The sequence below is a fragment of the Oncorhynchus keta genome, chromosome 3, assembly GCF_023373465.1.
Source record: "Oncorhynchus keta strain PuntledgeMale-10-30-2019 chromosome 3, Oket_V2, whole genome shotgun sequence".
Classification (NCBI taxonomy): Eukaryota; Metazoa; Chordata; class Actinopteri; order Salmoniformes; family Salmonidae; genus Oncorhynchus; species Oncorhynchus keta.
In genome coordinates this window covers 11,420,487-11,448,471 of record NC_068423.1, presented here as the reverse complement: position 1 = coordinate 11,448,471, position 27,985 = coordinate 11,420,487, and the positions used below count along the sequence as shown (strand labels likewise).

Below are 27,985 nucleotides of genomic sequence, written 5' to 3'. Positions count from 1 at the left end.
ATTACAACAATACTGAATGAACAATGAACACTTTATTTTAACGTAATATAATACATCAATAAAATCAATTTAGTCTCAAGTAAATAATGAAACATGTTCAATTTGGTTTAAATAATGCAGAAGAAAGTAAAAGTGCAATATGTGCCATGTAAAAAAGCTAACGTTTTAGTTCCTTGCTCAGAACCTGATAACATATAAAAGCTGGTGGTTCCTTTTAACATGAGTCTTCAATATTCCCAGGTAAGAAGTGTTAGGTTGTAGTTATTATAGGACTATTTCTCTCTATACCATTTGTATTTCATATACCTTTGACTATTGCATGTTCTAATAGGTACTTTAGTATTGCCAGCCTAATCTCGGGAGTTGATAGGCTTGAAGTCATAAACAGCGCAATGCTTGAAGCATTGTGAAGAGCTGCTGGCAAACGCAATAAAGTGCTGTTTGAATGAATGTTTACGAGCCTGCTGCTGCCTACCACCGCTCAGTCAGACTGCTCTATCAAATCATAGACTTAATTGTAATATAATAACACACAGAAATACAAGCCTTAGTTTACGGATTTGACCATATTAATGACCTATCATTTCGAAAACAAAACATTTATTCTTTCAGTGAAATACGGAACCATTCCGCATTTTATCTAACGGGTGGCATCCATAAGTCTAAATATTGCTGTTACATTTCACAACCTTCAATGTTAAGTCATAATTACGTAAAATTCTGGCAAATTAGTTCGCAACGAGCCAGGCGGCCCAAACTGTTGCATATACCCTGACTCTGCGTGCAATGAACACAAGAGAAGTGACACAATTTCCCTAGTTTAATATGGCCTGCTGACATGAATTTCTTTGAACTAAATATGCAGGTTAAAAAAATATACTTCTGTGTATTGATTTTAAGAAAGGCATTGATGTTTATGGTTAGGTACATTCGTGCAACAATTGTGCTTTTTTCGCAAATGCGCTTTTGTTAAATCATCCCCTGTTTGGTGAAGTTGGCTTTCTTTGTTAGGAAGAAATAGTCTTCACACAGTTCGCAACGAGCCAGGCGGCCCAAACTGCTGCATATACCCTGACTCTGTTGCACAGAATGCAAGAGAAGTGTCACAATTTCCCTAGTTAAAATAAATTCATGTTAGCATGCAATATTAACTAAATATGCAGGTTTAAAAATATATACTTGTGTTTTGATTTTAAGAAAGGCATTGATGTTTATGGTTAGGTACACATTGGTGCAACAACAGTGTTTTTTTTCGCGAATGCGCTTGTTAAATCATCCGTTTGGCGAAGTAGGCTGTGATTCAATGATAAATTAACAGGCACTGCATTGATTATATGCAACGCAGGACAAGCTAGATAAACTAGTAATATCATCAACCATGTGTAGTTAACTAGTTTTATAAGATACGTTTAATGCTAGCTAGCGCCTTACCTGGGCTTCTTGCTGCACTCGCATAACAGATAGTCAGCCTGCCACGCAGTTTCCTCGTGGAGTGCAATGTAATCGGCCATGATCGGTGTCCAAAAATGCAGATTACCGATTGTTATGAAAACTTGAAATCGGCCCTAATTAACTGGCCATTCCGATTAATCGGTCGACCTCTACTTTGAACATTGCCCACCTCTGGTGGAATTAGCCTTCAGTCCCTCCAGGGCTGTAAACTCTTGCTATTATAAGCAAATATAATAGCCTCCGCTATCCAATTAGATGAGAGACGTTCCCACACTTGCAGGGCTCTCTCCCCCACCACAGCTTGGCTCATGACACGTCCTCTGGAGGCACAGACGTTGAGATCGGCAATGACGCAGATCTCCTCTCATAGGTTCTGTTTGGCAGTACCAGCGGCAAATCTGCCTGATAAGCCAACAGTAGGGACATTATGTTCTTCTTGAAGATAGATTCAGAAAAGTGCCGGTCTGTGACGTTGCACTGGGGTTGGTGTGGTTGGCCAGCGCCTGCTCAACTACCAAGGGATGTCCTGGTCTGGACTTTAGTGGACAAGGGCTTGCCCCAGTTGCGCTGGGCTTCCTCCACGCAAGCTGGGACAGCTGGGAGAAGTTTATTTCCTGAGACGGTGCGAGAGGGGAGACTCCTCCTGTCGTATCAATCCCCTTTTGCACTGCCACCCCCCACGGGTGTGTGCCACTCAATATTGAGTATGGCCGCTGCCAGTCTGCAGACTTCGATAAGCCTGAATCGGTCATCGGGTATCGAAGGCCAGTCCTATCGAACTCATTGATGAGGTACCCTTCTTCTTCCTCCACTGTAGAGCAATCGAACAACGGTTGGAGGTCCTCGGGTAAGCCTCCTCCACCTCAGCCCATGAGGGTTGAAGTTGCGGGGTAGCCTCCTCACCCGCAGGCTGTGAGGACGATGGGACCCGTGAAGGGTTTGATCTATGCAGTCTTGGCTTAAGGGCGGGCTTATGAAAGTCCCTACAGTGCACACAGGACTAGGAGTTACCGAGTGATACTTCAGCATGCTCTGCCCCCAGGCAGATGATACACAAAGAGTGTGTGTCCTTGCCTGATAGCATAGCCCCACACGGATACAAGTGTGACAGTAGTGGGGCAAGAGTCCTGCTCGGTTCTCCCTGTGCAGGGGTAGAAGGCTCCATGGCTCAGAGAAAATAGTTTTCCTCGAGAAAATAGTTTTCCTTGCCTTTCGGCTAACAGCCTAACTAGTTAGCACAATGCTAGCTGGAGAAAGTGTGTGTGTTCTTTGTGTCTCGACAAACAAAGTGTGTCTCTCGACCGTCGAGCTGTAAATCTAGGGTAGTCAGTTTAATCAACTCGGCACGGGTGAACGTGGGTTGATCTGGCCTTGCAGCAAGAACTAGCCCTTGGGTGTGGTTAGCTAGCTTTCCAGCTAGCTAGCCAAGTTAGCTAAAGCCTTGCTGCATGGGCTAACCAAGTCTCGATAGCTAGCCGTGTGACGTTGTGTGATTGGTTTGTCAAGTTCGTGATCTGCTAGAGAGAATCCCAGAAGTGAGACATTGAAACGAGTATTAGAAATATAACCAACATTTTCTCTATTATTTTGTCAGTAGAGTAATGATGATGCATCTAGTCGTTTCCTCCATTGATCTCTCTCTCTACACCTGTCTCTGATTGTCCTCCAGTTCTGGTCCATGGGGTCCCAAAAGGCTCCTGAACCCGCCAGGCTGTTTGTGTGAGTGTATGTCACAGTGATTTATTGAACGACTGGATCGAATAATTGTCCATAGACCAGAGAGGCATCTGGTCACCTTGGCAACACAGATGTTGATCTGTGATCTCAGTCTGATCACATTTGTCATCATGATACAGCTCTCTGTGAGTTGGTCGATTGATTAGTCAGGCCTTATGAGTACCACCTGTGTTTAGTGTTGATTCGCAACACAGAAATTTGCTAGGTGGGAGAAACAAAATGCTGGAATATTACGTTAATTCACAGCAGCTGTTGTGTTGTGGGCTACTACTGTAATGTAATACCAATGTTTTCAGTTTTACAATGATAAATACATGAAGTAAGCAAATTTAACAAAATATGCACTCCAACCCGTTTTCATTTACAATTAGGTTTTAATCGAATAATTTAATTGACTTTGCATTAAAATAAAAGCCCAGGGCACGTTTCTTCACCTGGGCCATAGGAAGACTTCTACAGAGGTCAAAGGTTTTCCAATCATCCCTTTAAGAGAAATACCTGTTTAATCATAAGCTTCTGTGCTGAAATGAAACAAAATCAAATCATTGATAACCTGAGGCAATAAATCTATGTTTGCCTCTTTCTTTGTGATTTCTTCAGATTTTCTTCTGGTACAAAAATCGATAAATATGGATGATTTTATTCTAATGTATCTCAATGAAATACTGTCATTTAAAAATAACTTACTTTTAAAACAGATGTGTTGATTTGTGTGTATTTAGCTGTTGCCTAATATAGTGTATTGATGTTGTGTACAGCTAGTGCATTATCTGTTTTCATGGAGTCAGGTTGGGTAATATTAAAACTTCTTCAGATAAAAAAGAAAAAGGCATGATGGAATTTTGCATTCCGATGACGCAGCATAGAAACTGATGATGCTTTACCATGGATACCACCGAAACATTATAAGTAGGTACAAAGGTGTCACACATTAGGATACCAGAGCCTTCCCAGAAGGCAATGAGCATAAAGTCTAGGATTGGGACAAAAAGGATTCATTTATCTCCCCAAAAATCTCTCTTAGCCTAAAAGTTCTAAAAAGCAACACATTATGTATAATTATTTAGGGCAAAGGATACCCCTGGGATGAAAGGACCACTAGGAAAATATCAGTCATTGTCGCCAGCTGAATGACCATCATGGTGTTTCTTCTTGTGCTAGTCTTACAGTACTATACCTCCTACTTCCCCCTTTCTTAGATACAAGGACAGTTATTTTGGTGGAAGAGGAAAAGTAGTATTTTAGGGGACATGAACTGCACATTTCAATGAGGATTTCAATGATTTCATGACACAGCATAATATATTGTGTGCTATTTAGTAGAGCAGTGCATTATGGGTAGGCATAAATTCAAGGTATACATTTCATATGCTACGATTCATGCCAAAGATTAAAATTAGTCTGTCATGCACCTTAGTTTTCTTGCTTTACCTAGATACTGATAAATGACAAACTAGTCAGTATATGTAACTAAGACAAAAACAAATCTGTAGATACTAAAATATGACATTTATTTGGTTTGAATTTAGAATTTTTTTGCTTGATTTTGCGCATGAAGTTTAACCTAGATTATTAACATTCAAGACACATTTCCTATTTATGACTCCTTTTGTTACTTCCATTCCAATTTGCATTTTAAATTGAGTTTTGGTACCTTTAGGCTTCCATATCATAGCAACACACCTTACAAATATTTTTTGTTATTGTACTCATTCTTAATATAATGTATATAATGTTGTTCCGAACCCAACTTAACTCAGCTGCTCAGCTACTTCTTGAGTTATTGAACTTTGAAGATCACTCCAGTAAATGAAGGACGAAAGATGTCTATACATGATGTTTTGGTGAAAGCGCTCCTCGAGACTCAAAACATCACTGTCAGAGAGATAAGTGTGGTGCCAGTTATAAAACAGGTGCACCACGAGAGAATGGAGTCACCAGACTAGCCAAGCGGGTTCCACAAATCGACTCATGATAGCCAAATTTAGCTCTGTGCCATTCACCATTTATGTTTTGTACATAACATGGAGGTACATTTCAGTATTATTGCTTTTCATATTGTCTGTCCACCTGATCATGTAAGCCTATTGCTTCTGAGATGTAATTGAATCAAATCAACTAAGGACTTTTTTCAACATATCACAGATAGTTTCTCGTGCTTAATAGGGGTTTATAGCTTGCTCTTACAGTATGTTTCTAAAAACACGGGATTAATCATTTTACAAATTTTAACCTTGCCCCACATGCATACCCTGTGTAGACCATTAGGAAAATATTGATGACAGTTCCAGCAAAGCAAAGCTTGAAGGAATAATACACTATTTTAAACTAATATTTAGTATTTTTTTCATTAGTCCATTGTCGATATAGTCCGAAAATGTCAGCAAGTTTTCAAGATGTAGGACTTTCAAAAAGCAAATTGTCACTTACACCATCATCATGAGTGGAGTATTCCTTTAACAAACATCAATTTACCTGGTAAAGTACCATTCTTTCTGCATACTATTTGAACTTTTCTATCAAAAGGGATTTGATAGCATACAATAACTGCTCTTTACTTATAAAGATATTAGAGGGGAAACACTTTATACATGTGAAGGCCCTCAATCCTCATTGAGTTCAGACACACATTCATCAAACCGGTTCTCTTTGTAGAATTATGCAATGTTGATTGGACGACATCATAACATCTTCTACGGAAATCCATTCAGTTTCTGTCCCTTGATATCATTAATGATGTGCATAGATTTGTTTTAAAGAGAATAAAAAAAGAGAGAAAAAAAGAAATGTAATGATATTTTTTCCCTATAGTTGCTTCAAATTTCATTGAGGTCAGAATAATCCTGTGTTATTTTAATGTTTTAATCAAGGCGGTATCAAAATTATCAATTCAATTTATTTTCTTTCTAGAGAATTTTGAGATGTTTCCCCCCCCTGCCCATTCTAAATGAATTTACTGCATTACTATTGGGCCTACTCCTAAATTTGGCTAATAGTGCAAATTATATGTATTCATCACAACTGGTTCAAATTAAAGTTGTGAAACTACGTTGTGCTTCAATGGCTCGTGGATGGTTAAATGATTTAGCATGGTTCATTGCTTCTGAATGCTGCAGTACACTTTTACAGGAATTGTCATCGAGTGTCATCGAACTCCGTTACAGCGATTGGGAATTCCAGCAATGTGGGAAGCGTATGGGTAGCTTTAAACTGTAACACTATCATTTGTGCCCAACAGCAAGTTGAAATAGCAAAAATATTTTTTAAAGTACGTTTTTTGAAAAACGGTACTCCACACAAAACAACTTATCTAAGCAATAATATGAACACCTAGTATCGGATTATTAGGTCTTGTCATTATACCTGTTCGATGCATCATTGAAACTCAAATGACATTATGAAAAAAATATTCAAGTTTCCATGAAGGAATTAAGGTCCTTCACAGGCCTTTTCCTTTTGTTGACGACATTCTCTACCACAGTTTTGCGAGCTGCGTACTCTTGCTTTCACCTTTTCCTTCCAAACAGTATCCCTCTTTCCCTTTCACTGTCCCCTTATTTTCTTTCCAACCTATTACAGTAGTCAACTTTTCCTATGGCACTTTGCATTGTTCTGCATTTTTACCCTTGGAAGGAAAGAAAACGTATCAAAAGTTGACCCCGGGTAGGTACAAGGGCAGGGGTCATATCTCTGACTCCCTGCGGTACGACCTTTGGTCCAGTCCCCTAGTGGTCTGTATCCTCTCGAACTCGTGTCGACTGGTCCGGTCCGGACTGTTCAGGTTGGCCAGCACTCTGACACCACCGCCCACGCCCACGCCCACCACATCCTCTTCCTCGTCCTCGTCCCGGCTGAGGAAGGCCAGCTCATTCTCGTAACAGAAGGAGTTGGAGGTGGGCACCAGGAATTTGTTCTCCACCATGTCCTTGGCACTGCAGCGCGGGGTGGACGGTACCTCGTAGGTCTTATGAAAGTGAGAGTAATCCACCTTGTACAGGTTCTTCTCCTCGAAGAGCACCGGCTCGAACCGGTGACCCCACAGCACCTCCGTGGCCAGGTAGGAGCTGCGCGCCTGTGTGGTCATGGCAGTCGCCTCGACCATACCCTCCAGTATGACCACGATCTCAAAGTCTGCCGTCTCCAGGTCATTTTTACCAATCCCATAGAGTGGACTATCCTCATCAATCTCATGGATAATCGTAATGGGCGACACCAAGAAAATCCTGTCCAGGCCTTTGTCAAAGCCCACATTGATGTCTATTTGGTCCAAGGGGATGTACTCCCCTTCGTCAGTGATCCGGGGTTTGATGAGCTGAGCTCTGACATGGGCCTCTACAATGTGACTCTTCCTCAGGTTCCCCACCCTCCACATGAGGCACAGCTTGCTGTCGCGCATGGCGATCACTGCGTTGTGGCTGAACAGCAGCGTCTGTGCCCGCTTCTTGGGCCGTGCCATCTTGGCCATGATGGCGCCAATCATGAAGCAGTCAATGATGCAGCCCACGATGGACTGGAAGACCACCATGAAGACTGCGACAGGACACTCCTCCGTCACGCAGCGGTAGCCGTAGCCGATGGTCGACTGGGTTTCGATGGAGAACAGGAAGGCGGCCACGAAGCCGTTGACTTGCAGAACGCAGGGCGTGAAGTTGTCGTCTCCAGCCGGGTTGTCAAGGTCGCCGTGGAGTAACGCTATGACCCAGAAGGCCAGGCCAAAGGCCAGCCAAGACAGCACGAACACCAGCGTGAACAGCACCAGCATGTAGCGCCAACGGATGTCCACGCACGTGGTGAACATATCGGCCATGTAGCGCGATGACTTGTCCTCCATGTTGGCGAACTGCACATTGCACTGGCCATTCTTCTTGACGAAGCGGTTGCGGACCTTGCGGCGTGTGTGGATTTTGCCGTTGCCAAAGCCATTCATTCCACCACTGCTGCCGCCGTGCATGTTGGTGAGCCGCAGCGCCTCCTCCTCGGATGACACAATGCTGTAACGGTTGACACGCCCCACACTCATGCTGGCCACGTAGGCCCGGAATGCAGAGTCGGGAGTAGGTGGGAGGTCCCGGATGTCCCAATGTGTGATCACTCAGAGGTCCTTTCCAGTGGTGTCACTGCCAGAGCCCCATCTCAGCCGGTCATAGCCAGGGAAAAGGTGTGCTGTGTGGGTTGTTGTACCCTCGGCCGACCACTCCCTGAGGAGAGAAGAGAGGGATACGGACGTCAGTACTTTGAAATAACTGTCATATTACAGCATATCAGTATCAAAGTACTTCACCATTTAAGACTCTGGGGAACTGCACTACAAAGACATTTATTAGGTGTAATTCATGCACACATAATCCATTATGCCACTGGGCTTTCATAAGTAGTCTTCAGGCTATTGCCACATGCCACATAACCACATTTCACATAATCCATTGACACCAAAACCTTAAATGATGTAGTCACCATACCGTATAAGATTCCTTAAATGTTTTGTACATTATGGTGATATTATTATGACCTTAGTGCTATTACCATGATTCTTGATGAAATGCTAGATTTTTATCATGAATTTGTTTTCAATATGAATGGCAAAAGACTCACCCCCCTTTACCTCCTGCTTCCGAAGCCTGATCACGACTCACACATTCATTCCAAAGGGCCCTTTTCAGAAGTATTTTTGTTGATTGCCGGGCAAAGTGGAGAGGAGCTAGCTAGATCCAGACACTTCTCTCACAAGACGTTTCCTGTGCTTTTCGCGGCCACTTGCTTAGAACCGATGAGATGCTACCAGACATCATTCACTATTTTTTTTGCAGCCTTCTGTACGCTATAGTACACACAGTCAGCAGAATGATCAGATTTCAGCTACATCAACACTAGGACGTAGTGGAAAGTTCAACATGGTAAAGCTTCCTATCTCAGTGGTGTGTTAATTTACGTACTGAGCTCTTCTGGCTGTCATGTCAGCATTGCACTCAATTTGATCAAGTCTTTTTTTTTTTTTTTTTTTTGCCTGTGTGTGTGTGTATGCATGTGGTTAATTCAGGATTCCCAGGGGACTCCTGTGCGTGCCACAGTTTTCATGGGTGCCCCATCACAGATGTTAAGCACAGGGACAGAAGGAGAGGGAGAGACACACTTGGTCTAAAAATGAAAATGTTCTGTCACTACTTAGCCAGGTTTCAAGCTCTATTTACTTGACCTGATTCAGTATAATTTGCAGTATTATTAATCACGCAACGAGGATGGTGTAAGATTTACACCTATATTTTTAAGCAATAAGGCCCGGGGGGGTCTAATTACTTTGGTAACCAGTTTATAATAGCAATATGGTAACTTGGGTGTTTGTGATATATTTACAATATACCATCGCTAAGGGCTGATCTTAGGCACGACGCAATGTGAAGTGCCTGGACACAGCCCTTAGCCGTGGTATATTGGAAATATATCACAAACACCCAAGTTGCCATATTGCTATTATAAACTGGTTAGCAAAGTAATTAGAGCAGTAAAAATAAATGTTTTGTCATATCCGTGGTATATCCGTGGTACGGTCTGATATACCACGGCTGTCAGCCAATCAGCATTCAAGGCTAGAACCACCCAGTTTATAAATACGTATACTGCATTTCTCCACCCTCTGCTTGTGTGCATGTTCAATACTAGACGGAAACCTTTCTCATGGTTAAGTGATCAATCAATTCACATTTAAAACATATTTGTATAGAATTAAAAATAAACATGTACACACTAAAGAATAACATATTTATTCACGCACACACGCAGAAACACACACAGAAACACACACACTGTATATAACTTTTTCTTTTGCGCCACACACGCCGTACATCACACTAGCCTTAGGTTTACAAACACCTTTGCCAATCTGTAATGATTTATCCATCTCTGTATAGATATTGTCTACTAATTTACTAGACCTCGGCTACGAAGGGCCACAGATGTGACCTGGACCACAGACGTCACCTGGTCCACATCATGTCCAGTCTCCAGGGTAACCAGCAGAGCAGGGTAAAAGTGTCTATAGGCCCCCAGTAGCCAGCCACAGGTCCCTCTGGATCCCCAGACAGTCCCTGTCTCATCCCTATACCCCGTATCAACACTCTGAAGACTTGACGTTGTACAACCGTCCACTGACGTGCACTACTAAATCCCTCCGGTCCTTCCCTCGCTCTACCACAGCATCTCAGTCTCACTCCATTCACCATGAACGCACAGTAGTTGGCTGTACTCTACAGCCAGGTCTAACAGAGTTGCTATGTCAACTGCTGTAATATATTATGACAGCTATGTCTGCTTTTGTGCCCTCTTCCAAAGGATTTGATTATCCCATGATAATGTCTCACCACTACTGTTACTGCACACATACCATATATCATTTGAACCAATACATATTTTTTCTTAATCACTAATATCGCAAAACACAGTTTGCAATGTACAGAGTCTACGGAAGGTTTCAGCATTTCACTATGTTTGTATTCCATGCCATCCATCTTCTAGCTTGCTCCCCATCCCCTTACGGCCGACAACGGTCCTCATGTCATACTGTCTGTAGTAGTATATCAGGCAACACATGAATTGATTCAATGAAAGTAAAACCCCCTGTGTGTGCTTCAAGTCATTAGTTATGTGCCTCCAGGTCTATGCTGGAGAAAGTATTTCGCAACATGCTGCATTAATGGGTTTGCAGGAAATGGAATTTAGAAGTCACCATGCGGAGAATGTATGCTTTGTTAGAATGCCGAAGTTATTTGTATTTGACAGTAGGTGGTTTAGGTGATGATTTTATTTTAGCACAGCTGAATCTAGATTAGTCATGTACAGTATAGAGCTTCACCAATCCTCTTACCTTACTTTATGTCTGTCTATGTTATAAATGCAACACAAGTAGACCGCTACACCAACTATAACTCTGCCTTTAATTCTATTTGCTTTATGTGCAATATAGATTTCATTGAGATATGGAAATATGGCAAAATGCAGTCGTTACCTTTATGTTCCAGCGAACACATACAGCGTGTGTGTGTGTGTGTGTGTGTGTGTGTGTGTGTGTGTGTGTGTGTGTGTGTGTGTGTGTGTGTGTGTGTGTGTGTGTGTGTGTGTGTGTGTGTGTGTGTGTGTGTGTGTGTGTGTGTGTGTGTGAAAAGACAGATTTGCAGAGTCGATGCCAAGAATACCATGGCACGTGAGAGAAATCATACCTTGTGTGGCAAACCTTTGCTACATTTCTACATTGTCATTCCTTTCACTTTCAAATAACCTGACTACAGGATGACTTTGTTATGTCTGAAATAGCAACCAAAGTATAACTCATGAGTGCATCTTTGTAGAAAGTACAATGTGGTTATTACTCACATATAGGATAACATAGGATAACACACAGGATCACACACAAGTGAACAAAGCATGGAGGTGATTTGAGTGTGCAGGTAAGGTGAAATGCTTTTGAATGATCCTGATGGGGTTCGATTATGTGTAAAAAATGACGAAGGATGGGGGGGTGGAACACGAGGCCGGGAGGAAAAGGGGGTACTCCATCTCAAGGAAAGCAGGAAATCGAACACGGCGACTGTGATCGCAGCCAGCAAGCACCCTTTGTCCATTGTTCAGGAAGAGCTCAGGATCAGGTGTCATCGTATTTTCCTATGGCTCACCTCATCACCCGTGTAGTCTCAAGTGACCTACATATTTTCCTATTGAGTAGCTCACCACTTAACCGCAGGGGACACAATTTGGGAGCACACCTTCGTATTATAGCATTGTACATCTGCCGTGTCCAGTTGCATGGGCAGTTTGTTACTACGTTTAATGCATTCGACAATATAATAGTGACCACAGAAATAGAATGACTATTGTTCATTCTATTTCTATCATAGTGAACTTCATTCAAGACAGGATCTGACCATGGCAAGGGAAAGGCAAACTCCGATAGTCAGCCATTTTCTACAACGTTATGTGTCTCTCCTGATAAAAGACAGACTGATAAGTCACACTCTAGCGGCTAGGACAATAGTTTGTTTGAAATTCCGTCTGAAGTTACTGTTCAGCTGAAACCAAAAGAGATAAGCGTGTGTGTGTGTGTGTGTGTGTGTGTGTGTGTGTACGTGTGTATTTGTGCTTATGCAGGGTGCATCATGATCATTCATCATTCATTGCTTTATTGCAAATCCGTGATTTAACGATCATCCTATCGTCACTTGTATGTGTTACTGAACAAGACAATCTGTCTGAATATCTCCCGTGGTCACTTTTTTTCATCCACCTGTATTCTTTTGATCAATTAAGTGATTACAGGCCAATCCCACTAGGGGGCGTCCCAAAGGCTCGGCTCTATAAAGGTCCATGGCTTGGAAACCCCATGCTGTTTATGTTGTTAATTGACCTCTTAGCTTATGACACCAAGCAAGTGAACATTAGACGTTTATTTACAAAACGCTATATCACATTTGTGTTTTTCATCAGAAAATATTTTTTATTAATATATTTTTAGATGTGCATGAAAATGTTTTTATTTGGGGCAAAACGCTATATATCCATTTTTTGTTGTTGCTGGAATGGCATGTTCGTACCCTGTATATTTGACTGTGGTGTGTAGTTGTCTCACCTAACTATCTTTAGATTAATGCACTTACTGTAAGTCTCTCTGGATAAGAGCATCTGCTTCATGACTAAAATGTCAAATGTAAATGTTTTATACAGATCTCATATTACTGTATTTACTTATTATTATTTTAATATTGATGTCACAAATGTATCATTTGTACAGTTCTTTATAAAAAAAATGTGGTTATTTGTTACATTTGACTGTGTAAAACCTAGCAGTACTACTTATTTCTCTGCGAGTCGGGCAGCAAGTAGCCTAGTGGTTAAAGCATTGGACTAGTAACCGAAAGGTTGCAAGAATGAATCCCCGAGCCGACAAGGTAAAAGTAAGTCATTCTGCCGCTGAACAACGCAGTTAACCCACTGTTCCTAGGCTGTCATTGAAAACAAGAATTTGTTCTTCACTGACTTGCCTAGTATTTAGCAAAAAAACATGGTTATTTGTCTCTCTGAAATGAAACCATCAAGTGATACATTTTAAACATGTACATGTCTGTCATTTAACAACCCCAGGTCATGTATTAGATAATGAAAAAACACACCAATATCTTTCATAATGTCTTTAAACAATAAAAGCTACTTTACCAACATATAGTGCTTCGGAATGAAATCCCCAGTTTAATAAATGTAGTAAGTAGTACATATAAGTAGTACATATAAAATATGAACCTTACTATACATAAACTCTAATATAGATGTACATTTGTATTGCACATAGTGCGACATGCTGCGTAGGCCAGAAGTAGCTTACATGATATAATACAACTTAAATGTCTTGAATTTTTTATTCTATTTTCATATCTGACCACATTCAAATCTAAAATCAAGTATGTATAATGAATGGATTCAACCAAGACAATCTAATGGCATCAGTTATGTACGCAATATGAAGCTAAGGTTTGTGGTGTGCTATTGAGATGACAGGCAGGCAGGATCTGACCAATGATATATCTGGGAAACACAGAGCACTGCCGTACATCAACTTGAATGATCTTGGCATTTTTAAAATCAAATCTAAAGTCTTTGGTTATATCTTGAGTACAGTACTTTTAGGAGATTCACTCAGATAATACAGCTTTCCTGTGGATTTGATCATGACGGCTGTCTGCTGGACAAAGCTCCATACATGATCAAGTTGAATAATCAAGTTTAGTGCGCATCATGCCAAAACAAAACCTGTCATGATTGCAACTAGTGGTCCATAATCATTGTATACGAACGATCTCCTTAATGGATTTAACCTCAGAGAAATATGTGTTGATTTGGTACTCAGACAATCGTTTAGAATTCTGAGGGTAGAACGTGTGCATAACGTGTGGATTGAAATGTATTTTTACATGTAGCGCTGTCTGGAACAGGTGTAGGCTAAGCATCATACAGTCATCTCATACCAGCCTTAGATGTGAAGTGATACTGTAGGTGTCAGGAGGATCATATACACAATCTGTTGGGCTGTTAATGAGGAACACTTCACTGTATACTTCAAAACACTATCTATCCATTTTCAGAAATGTTGGTAAATGAGATTTCATTGCTTAAAGAAATCATAAGAAAAGAAATTGGTGTGTTTTTTTTTGTGATCTAATTGTGGCATGGGGTTGTTCAATTACATGTATTTGATTAAAATCTATCACTTGATGGTTTCATTTCAGAGAAACAAATAATCCTGTTTTTTGCTAAATGCCATATATCCCCCTCACTCTCAGAAATAAGCAGTATTGCCTGGTTTTACAGTCAAATGCAACAAAAAAAAAAACATTTTTAATAAACAACTGTACAAATGCTACATTTGTGACATCAATGTATATATTTTTGTAAAAAAAAAAATTCAATACAGTAATAGGAGATCTGTATGTAAAACATTTAGTAGATGCTCTTATCCAGAGCAACTTACAGTAGGTGCATTCATCATAAGATAGCTAGGTGAGAAAAACACGTATCACGGTCAAATATACAGGATACGAATGTTCCTTTCCAGCCAAACAATGGATATGTTGCATTTTGCACAAAAAAAAACTAAAAACATTTTCATACACATCTCAAATCTATGAATACAACATCTGAGAACAGTAATATTTTACACATTACATGAAACTTCCCATAAGTCATCATATCAGATGAAAAAACACAAACATTGGGGGATAAAGCGTTTTGGAAATCAACTTTTCATATCGACAAGAAGATCTGCCTTCTCTTTTACACAGCAACATACCTGTACTATATGAATTTAGATTGGACAAGACAAAGGACTTTGCATTTATTATTACACTAAACCCCATTACGTAATTGCTGTCCCCACCAATATCACACCAATGATGAGGAAAAGCAGTTGATGAAAGAGCAGAGTCAAACATGATGTGAAGTTTCTTACCTTATATTATCCACCTGGTTCTTCTTCTACCCCACTTTAGAGCTGAAACACAGTGTCCTCCTGGCTCATATCCCAGCTAACCAATCTGAAGCATCATTCTCCCTCCGAGTTTAAGCCACCAGAGCTGGTCTCTCCCTCTGTGATTCCTAAGGGTAGAACCACTCCATCCTTTTGAGCCACAGACACAGAAACCCTTTGAATTTCTTCATCATTGAGCTCTATATCTGCTATCTTTCCTTCCTCTGTTGTTGTCAGTCAGCGAGTTCTTCCTACATACATCGCACAAACGTGCAATGCAACTGTGGTCAATTGGTCCCCACAAAGAACAAAACCATGACAAATGTGTGTATTTTCTTCTCTTTGACTGAATCACTCTGTCCTCAGTTTGTCCTCCGTTGCTGGGCGTAAACAAAGGTATCTAACAATTTCCCAATGTGAAAAAAGGCTTTGTATCCCCATCTTCTGAACTCCCTCAGCACTCTTGTTCATTGACAATCTTTAGTAACATTGAAGTCCTTTGTCACATTTCCCATAAAAATGTTGAATTAAAAGAGATAATTACCTCTGCTTATTAGCTGAACAGCCTCTCTATCAATATTTGCAACCTGATCTAGTTCTGCTGGCAGCAGTTCTCTCTCTCGCTCTCTTTTTCTCTCACTGTTTCTTGCTCACTCACTCCCTGCATCTCTTCTCCCACTCCCTTCTCTCTCGTTGTGTCACAGAAGCTGCCATTTGCAGCCACTGTTCCCTCCCTCCCTCCCTCTCTCCCTCCCTCCCTCTCTGTCTCTCTGTCTCTCTTTGCCTGTCTCTGTCTGTCTGTTTGTCTGCTTCTGTCTCTCTCTCTGTCTGTCTCTCTCTCCCTCTCCCACAGCATGGCACAGTCTGTGGACAGTAACCTGATCGACAGACGTATCATTCAAATGCCCAGGACAGTGTAGCAGTGTATACATGCTGCCTTCAGATCACATTGGGAATAGTTTTTATTTTGGTAAATGACAGAACTGCAAACAGAGTGTAACTGTTGGGGGATCTCACACATTGCTACATACTGACTGCCTAATCCACATTACAGTAGCAACCTCTTGCCTGTTCATGTCCTCTCAGTGCCCCTGTCACAGTTTAATTTCATGACGACTACAAAGTCATATCAGATAGCTCTATATACAACGTGATCATATCAGTTGTGTTCCCAGGTTACTACACTGTCAGGTGTTACTGAACTGGCCTTTTCAGTCAGAGGTGAGGAGGGTGAGGATGTTGAGTGTTCTCAACATGCATGCCTGTCTTAAATGTATCCCATGCATTATTTGGTGCTCTGTGGGAGTGTGTCGCTGTGACGATGGAGTGGATACAGTGTATTGATAGATCATGCAGCCGAGCTGGGTGACTTGGTGCGGAGAGACACACTTCACACTTGCCCAGTGTGTAATCAGTATTGACCCAGGGCGTGTGTGTGTGTGTGTGTGTGTGTGTGTGTGTGTGTGTGTGTGTGTGTGTGTGTGTGTGTGTGTGTGTGTGTGTGTGTGTGTGTGTGTGTGTGTGTGTGTGTGTGTGTGTGTCTGCAGACAGGGTTAAGGATTTGGCATCTCCGCAACATGTCTGGCATCCTGACACTCCTGAAAGTGGAATTTAAGTGAAAATGTGGCGGTCATTTCCTTCTGTGTTGAACTCTACTTATTAGCTTTTACAAGGAGATCAACAGGTGGCCTAATTTCTTGTTTTCTTCTTCTCTGTCTCCAGAAATAAAGTAAAACAGTGAGTCATCAGTAAGAGCCTTTCAATTTCAAATGTCTCTATGAAGTTAGTCTTTCTGTGGTCTGTCTGGAGGATGTAGCACATAACCGTAAATCATTTTCCATCCTCATTATAATGCAGCAGTGCCTTGTTTGGTCTCAAGGTGTTTAAGAACCATTTCAACCTGTAGCTCTCCTGGCTATTGATGCTGTGGAACATTCTACTGCGTTACCCTTGACAACTCCAAGCAGTGACATTATATTTGACAACGCTCGGTGAGGCTTTGCACGCTCTCCTTTTCTCACATTTATCAGAGAGCCAGTCATCAGTCAAACCCTAAAAGAGATGACAATTACTCAGGGGGAGGAGGAGAGTGAGAAGACTCTAAATACAGCCTGACTGCGTTACAGCCCATCTTTATCACTTTATGAATCATCAGCACTGTGGCTGTTTTTATGGTGCGTTTGAAAAAAAGACTACTTTTTTACGTTATCTTTCCCTTTTTTTTGAGGGTGCTCTTTCTTTTCCCCCAAACTCAGCCTATCCTCTGATTTTATCTGTCAATGTGATCAGGGACAACCTGACTCTTCATAATGGTAATCTAGCGTCATTTGCATTGAGATGATGATGATGAATGCTGTCAATTAGCTGGAGGTCTAGAGGACACCGGTTTCTTCAACGTGCCACTGCGAGAGTTTGCATTCGACTCCACTGCACTGTTGCTGCAGTGCCTCACTATGGAGTGTGAGTAAAGAGCACGAGAACAACACCAATGAACGACAAGTGGTAGTGTATGTACTGCATAGCAATTCTTCACACATCACTTGCGCGAGAGGGTTCGGTCTCCTAGGGAGAGGTGTGAGTGAGATGTATGGCTTCCGTGGATACAGGGACCTTACATACAGCATCACAAGCCATGTTGTTTTGCCTGGTGCTACACGAGCGACTACCGCCATAGTGAAAGAGAGGAGAGTGCTCCAACCGCCCCTCACTCATCCAAACAGAGACCCACTCTGGCCATGACTCATCATGAGAGAGAGGTCAAGAGAAGAGAGAGTGAGATAGAGAGAGGACCAGAGAAGAGAGAGATGGAGAGAGAGAAAAAAGAGGCGAGAACGAGCACAAGAGACGAGCGAGAGACTATGAGAGAAGGAGAACACGAGGGAGGAGAGAGAGAGCAATAGATACCCACTCCTGCCAGCCAGCTGTACTCAGCAGCGGGGTCTAATTTGCATTAATCACCAGGCTCCTATGAATAAGTGTTTGATTAGCGTCGTCAAGAACCAGGCTGGAGGTATGGCAACGCGACACTAGCGTTTGATAATTATAATAGGGATTGTGTCATGTCATCCCTTTCCCAATGACCACGACGCCCAAAGACATGTCTGTCTGTGTCCCAAAAGGAACCCCATTCCCATTTATAGTCTAGTACTTTTAATAATAATATATGCCATTTAGCAGAAACTTTTATCCAAAGCAACTTACAGTCACTTCCCTAGCATTACAAGCGCCATGCTCTACTGACTGAGCTACAAAGGACCACGTTCTGTATATTATTATAATTAAGTGGTTTTGACCAGGGTCCATAGGACTCTGGTCGAAAGTAGTGCATTTTATAACAGGGTGCCATTTGGGATACAAACGTCATCAATCCACTAAGGGTTATTGATTTATTACACACTTTGTCAGTGTGTAGCGTGTGTAGCAGATTCTACAATGTACTATGCAATTTTATAGTAAGTAACCGAAAGGTTGCTGGATTGAATCCCCGAGCTAACAAGGTATAAATCTGTCATTCTTCCCCTGAGTAAGGCAGATAACCTACTGTTCCCCGGGCGCCGAAGACATGGATGTCGATTGAGGCAGCCTTCCAAGCCCTCCGTACCTCTGATTAAGAGGGGTTAGGTTAAATGCGGTTGACACATTTCAGTTGAATGCATTCAGTTGTACAACTGACTAGGTATCCCCTTTCCCTTTACTACACATGATCGAGGGATAGTACTGTGTGTAGTATAGCATTCTACAGTATACTACAAAATGTTATATTAAGCACTACACAATCGAGGGATATTACAATGTGTAGTACAGTATTCTACAGTATACTACAACATTCTATAGTAAGTACTACACATGATCAAGTGATACTACAATGTGGAGTATTATATTCTACATTTAACTACAGTATTCGATAGTAAACAGTAGTATTTTTTCATGTGGGTATATCCATCAAAACTCTTTAACGACCCAGTTTTTTAAAATGTGATTTACAGTAAAGACATGTCATTTTACTGTAAAAATGTATTATCTTTTATTGTGCCACGAACACAACCAGCCATGATGTTTTCATCTGATTGTCATACAAATCACATCAAAAAGTAGGTTACCTTCGAAAGTTCATCCAAAATCATTCCAGCATCTGAACAGTGCACTGTGCGCCAACTTTCCTTCAATTTACAAGTGGCTGAAACTCTCAATGAAGAAAGGATCCTAGCGAGCGAAACGGCGCCCCTCTGTCTTACTATATGTCGCACATGTATCTGATGCTATTTGGCCAAAAAGAGTATGACATGCCATACTCATGTTGGCTGGAGCGCATCAGATTGATTTATTTATTTATTTCACCTTTATTTAACCAGGCAGGCAAGTTGAGAACAAGTTCTCATTTACAATTGCGACCTGGCCAAGATAAAGCAAAGCAGTTCGACAGATACAACGACACAGAGTTACACATGGAGTAAAACAAACATACAGTCAATAATACAGTATAAACAAGTCTATATACAATGTGAGCAAATGAGGTGAGAAGGGAGGTAAAGGCAAAAATGGCCATGGTGGCAAAGTAAATACAATATAGCAAGTAAAACACTGGAATGGTAGTTTTGCAATGGAAGAATGGGCTACATATACATGTACATGTCCTCTGCCTCAATGATGAGGGCAGTATTGTCAGCAGCACCGATCTTTTTACAAAAGAAATGCTCATTCCGCTGTGGGTTTTTGGTTTTTCCTTTAAATTAAGATCTCGACAACCAGGTAAGGGGAGTACCTTACTAATTAGTGACCTTAATTAATCAATCAAGTACAAGGGTGGAGCGAAAACCCTCTGACACTCGGCCCTCCTTGGAATGAGTTTGACAAGTGACCTAGAGTCTAAGGGCCCGAGGCTGGGTTTCTACAAAGCTAAAATCTGGAATTGTTTTAAGCAGTTTTATTTTTCATGTTAGGACCCCTGTAGATATAAAAATGATAATTCGATGAAACACTGAATTCGGCCTTACTGCTATTAGCCCATAGAAATGCATTTATTAACAGATTCATACATGGAAAAACTGTCAAATTAAATAATATTAAAGTATGTTTTGAAGTGTCTGTCCTGTATCTGAAAGATATAAGAAAGCTCAGTTTTTGTTATTTTATATAATTCCCATGGAATTACCTGTATACTTTTTTCCCCGTGAAAATGCCCTATTCACTTCCATTAATATGCCTTGAGTGGAGCATGAAGGGGCCTCAAGTGGCTACATTTTTCAAAACACTTTTTTCCCCTGCTCATGAGGCCCCTTGATGATGTGAGGCCTGAGGCAATTGCATCTTCTGCCTAATGTTTAGTCCGCCAGTGGGGGTATCCTCAGTCTGAAAATGTGGATGACTATACACTAATACTGTATCGTCCCCTCTCTCGCTACTTTACCTTTCAACTGAGCTGCGTAGCCTGCTACCAGTGACGAAAGCAAAGGCAAAATAACAGATCATGTCCTCATCCCACACAGCATATAGCTCTATTGTGTAAAAGCCCAGGACAGCGCTGAACTGTCCCCCCTCCTTCCCTCCCCTGCTCTGGCTGTCACTAAGCACCCCAATTACATTACTCTCCGTGCCTTCCGGCTGACAGCGCTATTTCAGGCTTGGGGGGCCATTTCATTCCTGCTCCCTTCATTTCAGCCATTTCCTTCGTAATATGGCTGTGTGAATTAAACATGATTAGTGATGTGATATCACCATTGTTATCATGCACGGCACTGCCAGGATATACCTGAGATGTACTGCTGAGAGAAACTATTTACCAAATGAACTTACCCAACTTTGGAGTTTTGATGACAAGAGCCGAGATCAACCCTGTGTAGAGTGTACAGTATTGTACTGTGTTTTATTACTGTGCAATGAGCCATGCATATTTGTATCATGTCAGGCTATAGACGGTTAATGCTATTGCATCATTACCTCTTCCTGACCTCTCTCTCTCTCTCTCTCTCTCTCTCTGCTCTATGCTGTGTCCAGAAAGAGGATAATGAGGTTTCATTTATCTGCTGTAACTAGCCTTCGCACTCTGCTCGACCTTCACTGGCACGTCCATTGAATTTCCACTGACCTCTTACGCAAATTACAGGTAACTGACCAAGAAAAGGAAATCCCAACATAAAGTGTCTTAATAGGGTGTTGGGACACCATGAGCCGTTAGAACAGAGTCGATGAGCCTTGACATAGCTTCTACAAGTGTCTGGAACGCTAATGGAGGGATTCTTCAACAAGGAATTCAATCATATGGTGTTTTGTTGATGGTGTTGGAAAACGCTGTCTCAGGCGCTACTCTAGAATCTCCCAAGTGTTCAATTAGATTGAGATCTGGAGACGGACAAACACATATTATCTTGCTTTGTCAACTCCATAAGCACTGATCTGAGTCCTGTCCAAGACTAACACTGCAACCACGGTAAAAATCTTCCATCCAACGAATTGTGCCTCTGTTATGGCATTTGAATTTATATGACGGCTCTTAACGTACCACAGTTGCTGTACGTAAGAGCTGAAAAATGGTTTCTCAATGCAAACAAAGTTAATTTATAGCAGAGAATGTTCCCATTAGATTAGGTTTGAAGGAAATTGAGCATCTGGTTTGGTTGAGTGGATGCTGGTGTAGTAAATTTGATAATTTTTCAGCAGCACTCATAGATAACTACTGCAGTAAAAGTGTTCAATGTTCAGTGATAAAAATAACTGTCGTTACTGTATATTATCATTTAGCCCTTCCACTGTTCATCGAAAAAGTCTCTGTCTCACCGATTTATGCACTATTTCCAAGCAGTGTCTTAGCTTGAGATTGTGAATTCCTCACATCTGAAAAATGTGTATACTTGGTGCATTGGCTAAAGCTTATAATTGAAGAAAGGACTGTGAAATTGGTTTATTAGATGAAAAGACACTAAAGCTGTCTTTAGTGATATGAAAATACCCATTCTTATTTAACCATCATTTTAGCAGGGAGTCCCATTGAGACCAAGGCCTCTTTCCAAGGGAGCCCTGCATTAACAAGTCTTAGTAATACAGTGCATATTTGCTTCATATTCGTTTCCACACAATATGCTAGAAAACACAATATTATTGAATTTATTGGAAGCCATGTCATTGACTTGGTAGAATTAAGCCTTAAGGGAGCATGAGACCAGGGTGAAACCATTATCACAACAATAATGATTCATTTAGTTGCTTATATTTTGAGAAGATCAAGGAGGATAGATGGAGAAGAAAATAGTCCTTTGGTGATGGATTAGCCACTTTTCATAAAATGACCTCAAGACATCGCTCGAGAAACCAGCTTTGTCAAGATGTAACAGGGAAGGCTCAATTAGACACAGCCGAAGGTTACCTGTTCTGCGCACCAAAGGTGTGATGTTGTAAAACACAGATACAGAGAAAGCAACATGATTGGACAATAAAACTCACAGGGTTTGCATCATGTAGTCCTTCCCTATTCAACCATAGGACTCATTTGTATTTATTTATTAGCTATTGAGTTTATTGATTAATTCCAAATAATCATTTTGGATTGAAAAAGTCTAGTTAGCCTAGTCAGCCCACGTTTGACTATAAACCACATTTTATCCCATTCACATTTAATCACAAACAAATGGGCTATAAATACACAACATTATGGCTTCATTTACCCTGGCCAGAGCGACAGGATACATAGTAGGCTAGACCAGGGTTTCCCTAATTCGATCCTGGGGCCCCCCCTGGGTGCAGGTTTAAAAATGTTTTTTTTTTTTACCTTAGCACTACAAATAAATAACTCATCATCAAGCTTTGAATATTTGAATCAGCTGTGTAGTGCTAGGCCAAAAACCAAAACGTGCACCCAGGGGGGCCAGGACCGGGTTTGGGAAATGCTGGGCTAGACTATGCAGCTGCTGTTAGTAGCCTGCAGTTGATCAGACTGAAAAATAGTCTTGTTCTGATCTGATTGTTCAAGACATGCAAAGAGCCTGCAGCAGCACTCAATGTGAAGGACAGAGAAATTGTGCGCGAGTTGACAAGTCATGAAGCACATCGGTCTAAAAAACAGCACTTTGCCCCTGTTTTTATCGATTTGTGTCAATTTATTTCATTAAACTAAATAAAAAGGGGTGTGGTGCTGCCAATGCCGCCTCACCACAAGTATTCTGGTGGCCCTACTGCACACAATTAGGTGTACCTCGCATACTTTATACAACCAAATGAAAGTGTTGTTATTGGAGCATTTAGCATTTGCATAGTTAATAGAATAAATAGCCTGAAAGTTTTGTTATCGTAGCATTTAGCATTAGCATAGTTATTGTCTCTTTCTGACTTCTAGGAGCCTGTGTTACATAACAATGTCACTACTATTCACTACGTATCTATATCGTCGTTAATGCTAATGTTAATTCTATGGCGACTGAGCTAGCGAAGCGAGATAAGTTATTTAGGAAGTTGCTGGGGTGGGGAAAAAAGCCTTGCGTGCTCCCATGATGAGAAACGTGGCTCGGCTCTCAACTCTCGCCCATTCCTATGTTCCGGACAGTTTATGAGCGATCAGTGACGGGGAATTGTAATAATTTACTGTCCATTGGGGCAGAAAGGCAACCCTATTGTCACACGCAGTTATGCAAGCGAGACTCTATTTGTGGCTCATTATGACTGGGTGGTCAACTGGTGGATTGCTGTTGGATCAATGCAGGGTCTGAGTACACTCTATTAAACAGGAAGAACGGGAGCTTTCACGCTTCAGCGATGTCCAAGCACTTGGCTCTGTATCGCAGCCTCGCAGCCCACAATGACACGGAGGCCGGGGGGTTGTGAGGGACGGTAGGCTGCCGACTGCAGGCCTTTTTCAACATTCAAACTTTTCTACATTCAAACAGAAACAAAAGAAAGAGTGCCCAACAACAACTGAATGCTCAATTTGAATTATTTCTTGCCCCCCCACTTTAAACTCTGTATTAGTTCTTAAACTACAGTATACATTTGTATAGCGTTTGTGGTTTCTTTTAAGGATATGAACTTGTCCCTTGTCCCACTATATTATAGTTTTAACCATGTTTTTAGGCTATACTGTGTTTGTTTACATTTACTTTCTTTACTGACATTGGAGTTAAACAAGCTTATACTTTGGGTTCTGATGGGATACGACAGTTGAGCTAAGCTCATGAGGCATTTATACATTATATTATTCAAGAATCAATGGGTGCAAATCATTCAATTATAAGTTTTAAAAAATTGAGGTAGCAACTGCAGATTGCTCCTTCAATTGCAATAACATTCATGTAAAATTACAGTAGCATTCTGCTGACCTTTTATCTAACCCTGTAGCCACATCACATAAAGGCGTCTCACTAGCAACATTATCTACAGTGCAATATCAGCCCTTATAGTGGTAGTGGACAGGTAACATTACAACAGCATTTTGATAACGTTCCATCTAACCCTGTGCCTTTTTCCTCCACATGTATTCAGAACCTCTAATTATCTAATGGGCTGTGATAGGCTCGGGTTGGCAGGTCTTTGGGGGCCTCGGCTGGCCCCCAGGGGCCCGATACTGACAGCCAGGATCCCGAGAAAAGCTCCCGCCTGTCTGTCTATTGCCAGCCACCCCCAGGGGTGTGAAAAATAATCGGCTCAGGATCCTGTTTCCCCTCTATTACCCTTACACCCTGGCGCCCCTACTTTCCTTACCCTGACCTCTAGCCCTGGCTGGCTGAAATTATGCACTTTCTTCATCCTCCTCTTAAAAGTGCATTGCTCTGCCATTTCCGATCGCAAAAATTTGATGGAATTTCAGTTTATTTGACAAAACAAAAAAATCATTGTAGAAAATCATTGTAACATCAAAACCGCTGTAATATATATTTTCCATATCCCAAAATATTGTATTTTCAGCAGTTTGAAGATGGTGTACAAAACCGAAAGTAAAAGACTGCAAAAACAAAACTTAAGAATGTGAAGTATAGAAATACCACACATAGAACATATCTACTGCTTCTTAGACTTGCTTGCATGAGAATGACAGATCTATAACTTACATTTATATGTGAATTTGGTCGAGTCGCTTTAAATCCTCCTGATACTGTAATCCTTCTTTATGTAGCCGCGCTCACTTGACCCAGTTCGTGATCAAGCATGATTGTTTTTCTACTTCCGGCCCATTGTCAAACAAGCAAAACCATCGTTGAATATTCAATAAATTTGCTATAACTATAAAATAAAGTGCGTATAATTTGAAAGGTATGTTACATTATGTTTAAAATGTAAACATGTGTTTTCACTTAGTTTAAGCACTCGGAAGTCAGCGTTAGCATAATTAGTATACTCATAGACTTAACATGGCGGGCTAGCTAATTAGCATATTAGACTGTATCATTATAGATACTGGCTGTATCCCTTTAAAATCAAATATCAATACTTGAAAGGACAATGTTGTTAGATACTGAATATCAATGACAAAAGACAGAAACGATGCCAAAATTGTTTTATGTAGATAACATTAGAATATTTGCAATCTGTTCTGCCACAAAGCTAACTAGCTAACCCGCCATGTTAAAGACAAACTCCACCCCAAAACAATCATTTGATATTTGTTTCATTAGTCCATTGTTGATATAGTCCCAAAATGTTTTGCTTGTCAGCAATCAAGTTTTCCATTGGCCATTTGATTAATTGTTCAGCAGTCTTATGGTTTGGGGGTAGAAGCTGTTAAGGAGCCTTTTGGACCTAGACTTGGTGCTCCGGTACCACTTGCCATGCGGTAGCAGAGAGAACAGTCTATGACTTGGGTGACTGGAGTCTTTGACAATGTTTGGGGTATTCCTCTGACACCGCCTAATATATGGGTCCTGGATGGGAGGAAGCTTGGCCCCAGTGATGTAGTAGGCTGTACGCACTACCCTCTGTAGCGCATTATGGATGGATGCCGAGCAGTTGCCATACCAGGCGGTGATGCAACCGGTCAGGATGCTCTCTGGTGCAGCTGTAGAACTTCTTGAGAATCTAGGGACTCATGCCAAATCTTTTCAGTCTCCTGAGGGGAAAAGGCGTTGTTGTGCCCTCTTCACAACTTTTTTGGTGTGTTTGGACCATGATAGTTTGTTAGTGATGTGAACACCAAGGAACTTGAAACTCTTAACCCGCTACACTATAGCCCTGTCGATGTGAATGGGGGGGTGTTCGGCCCTCCTTTTCCTGAAGTCCCCGATCCTCTCCTTTGTCTTGCTCACATTGAGGGAGAAGTTGTTGTCCTGGCACTACACTGCCAGGTCTCTGACCTCCTCCCTATAGGCTGTCTCATCGCTGTCTGTGATTTTTCCAACCACCGTTGTGTCGTAAGAAAACTTGATGGTGTTGGAGTTGTAGTTGGCCACGCAGTCGTGGGTGAACAGGGAGTACAGGAGGGGATTAAGCACGCACCCCTGGGGGGCACCTGTTTTGAAGATCAGCGTGGCAGATGTGTTGTTGCCTACCCTTACCACCTGGGGCAGCCCGTCAGGAAGTCCAGGATCTAGTTGCAGAGGGAAGTGTTTAGTCCCAGGGTCCTTAGCTTAGTGATGAACTTTGTGGGCACTATGGTGTTGAATGCTGAGCTGTTGTCAATGAACAGCATTCTCACATAGGTGTTCATTTCATCCAGTTGGGAAAGGGCAGTGTGGAGTGTGATTAAGATTGTGTCATCTGTGGATTTGTTAGGGCGGTATGCGAATTAGAGTGGGTCTCGGGTTTCCGGGATGATGGTGTTGATGTGAGCCATGACCAACCTTTCAAAGCACTTCATAACTACCGACGTGAGTGCTACAGGGAACAGGGACTATGGTGGTCTGCTTGAAACATGATGTTAGCTAAAGTAGTCTAAAAGGCAGGCAGCCCTTACTTACTGTATGTAAGGACATTTACCTCAATACATAATCATGACAGTGTCATGTACAGTAACAGTATAACCAGAGAGTATAAATACAGTACCTGTTGGCCTTATTTCCCCTCTGGGGCTTGGTAGCTTCTCCTGTTCATTATAACAGATGTTGTCACTCATGGCATCCATTTGCTCTCTCTCTACTGACTCCCTTTAGGCGTTTCTGCCTGCTATTTTTAGAGCACAATTCATCAAAAACATGCTCATGTTTTTTTACACAACCACCTGTTCCCCACCTCTTCCGATGTCCAAGTGCTATATCATTATTCTATAACTGTCTCTAACTGAGGAGTGAAGGTGTGACAATGTACAGTATATAAATAGCTGTTTCAGCTAAACATGTTGAGAATGAATTTATCTACTTTCTCAATGGAAATTGTAAACAAACATAAAACCGTAGGATTTCATCATATCAGCCCACATCATATCCTGTTATAACCAGGACAGGGGAGCGAGTTGGAGTGTCGTGAGGCCGCCAGAGTTCTGTGTTCCTCCTGTCTCTCTGCCCTGACCTTGATGCCTTAACTGCGATGTGATTGGACAGCTCCTATGGAGCCCCCAGCACTGAGCTCAGGAAGGGGGACTGTCGCAGCGCCAGCCTCAGGAAATCAGGAAAAGCCAGGCAAAACCAGGCCAGGTCTGTCTGAGTACAGAGAGGTATACTACAAAGAAGGATCAAGGAGCTATATATTACCAGTTAACTAAATATTCTTAAATAACTTTTTTGTAAAGGTAAGCTTGAAATGGGAATGTTCTAATTGACCCCAAAAAAGGATAATCTAAGTTTAGCTTTCTTAATGAACCAGACAATCAGCCATTATTTCTGCCTGTTTATTAAAGTTATCTGGTTAACTCATTGATCCTGCTTTGTTGTATTTCCTTCAGAA

At 41.5% G+C, this 27,985-nt stretch overlaps 1 protein-coding gene and 1 long non-coding RNA gene across 2 annotated transcripts in view; one reads left to right on the top strand and one right to left on the bottom strand.

Moving 5' to 3' along the window:
* The window catches only part of LOC127914275 (uncharacterized), an 87,715-nt gene that overhangs the window by 27,174 nt on the left and 32,556 nt on the right, over positions 1–27,985 (top strand). The gene's annotated exons all lie outside the window — the stretch shown is intronic.
* Positions 13–15,800, bottom strand: kcnj12a (potassium inwardly rectifying channel subfamily J member 12a). The gene is made up of 2 exons (XM_035748672.2): positions 15,173–15,800; positions 13–8,387 (listed from the first exon to the last, which is right to left on the bottom strand). Exon 2 carries the CDS (start codon positions 8,207–8,209, stop codon positions 6,872–6,874), a length of 1,338 nt encoding a protein of 445 aa, XP_035604565.1. The 5' UTR covers positions 8,210–8,387; positions 15,173–15,800; the 3' UTR covers positions 13–6,871.

Bases quoted from the DNA above. Each gene is read 5' to 3' on its own strand.
- kcnj12a (XM_035748672.2), bottom strand. From the start codon at position 8,209: ATGAGTGTGGGGCGTGTCAACCGTTACAGCATTGTGTCATCCGAGGAG.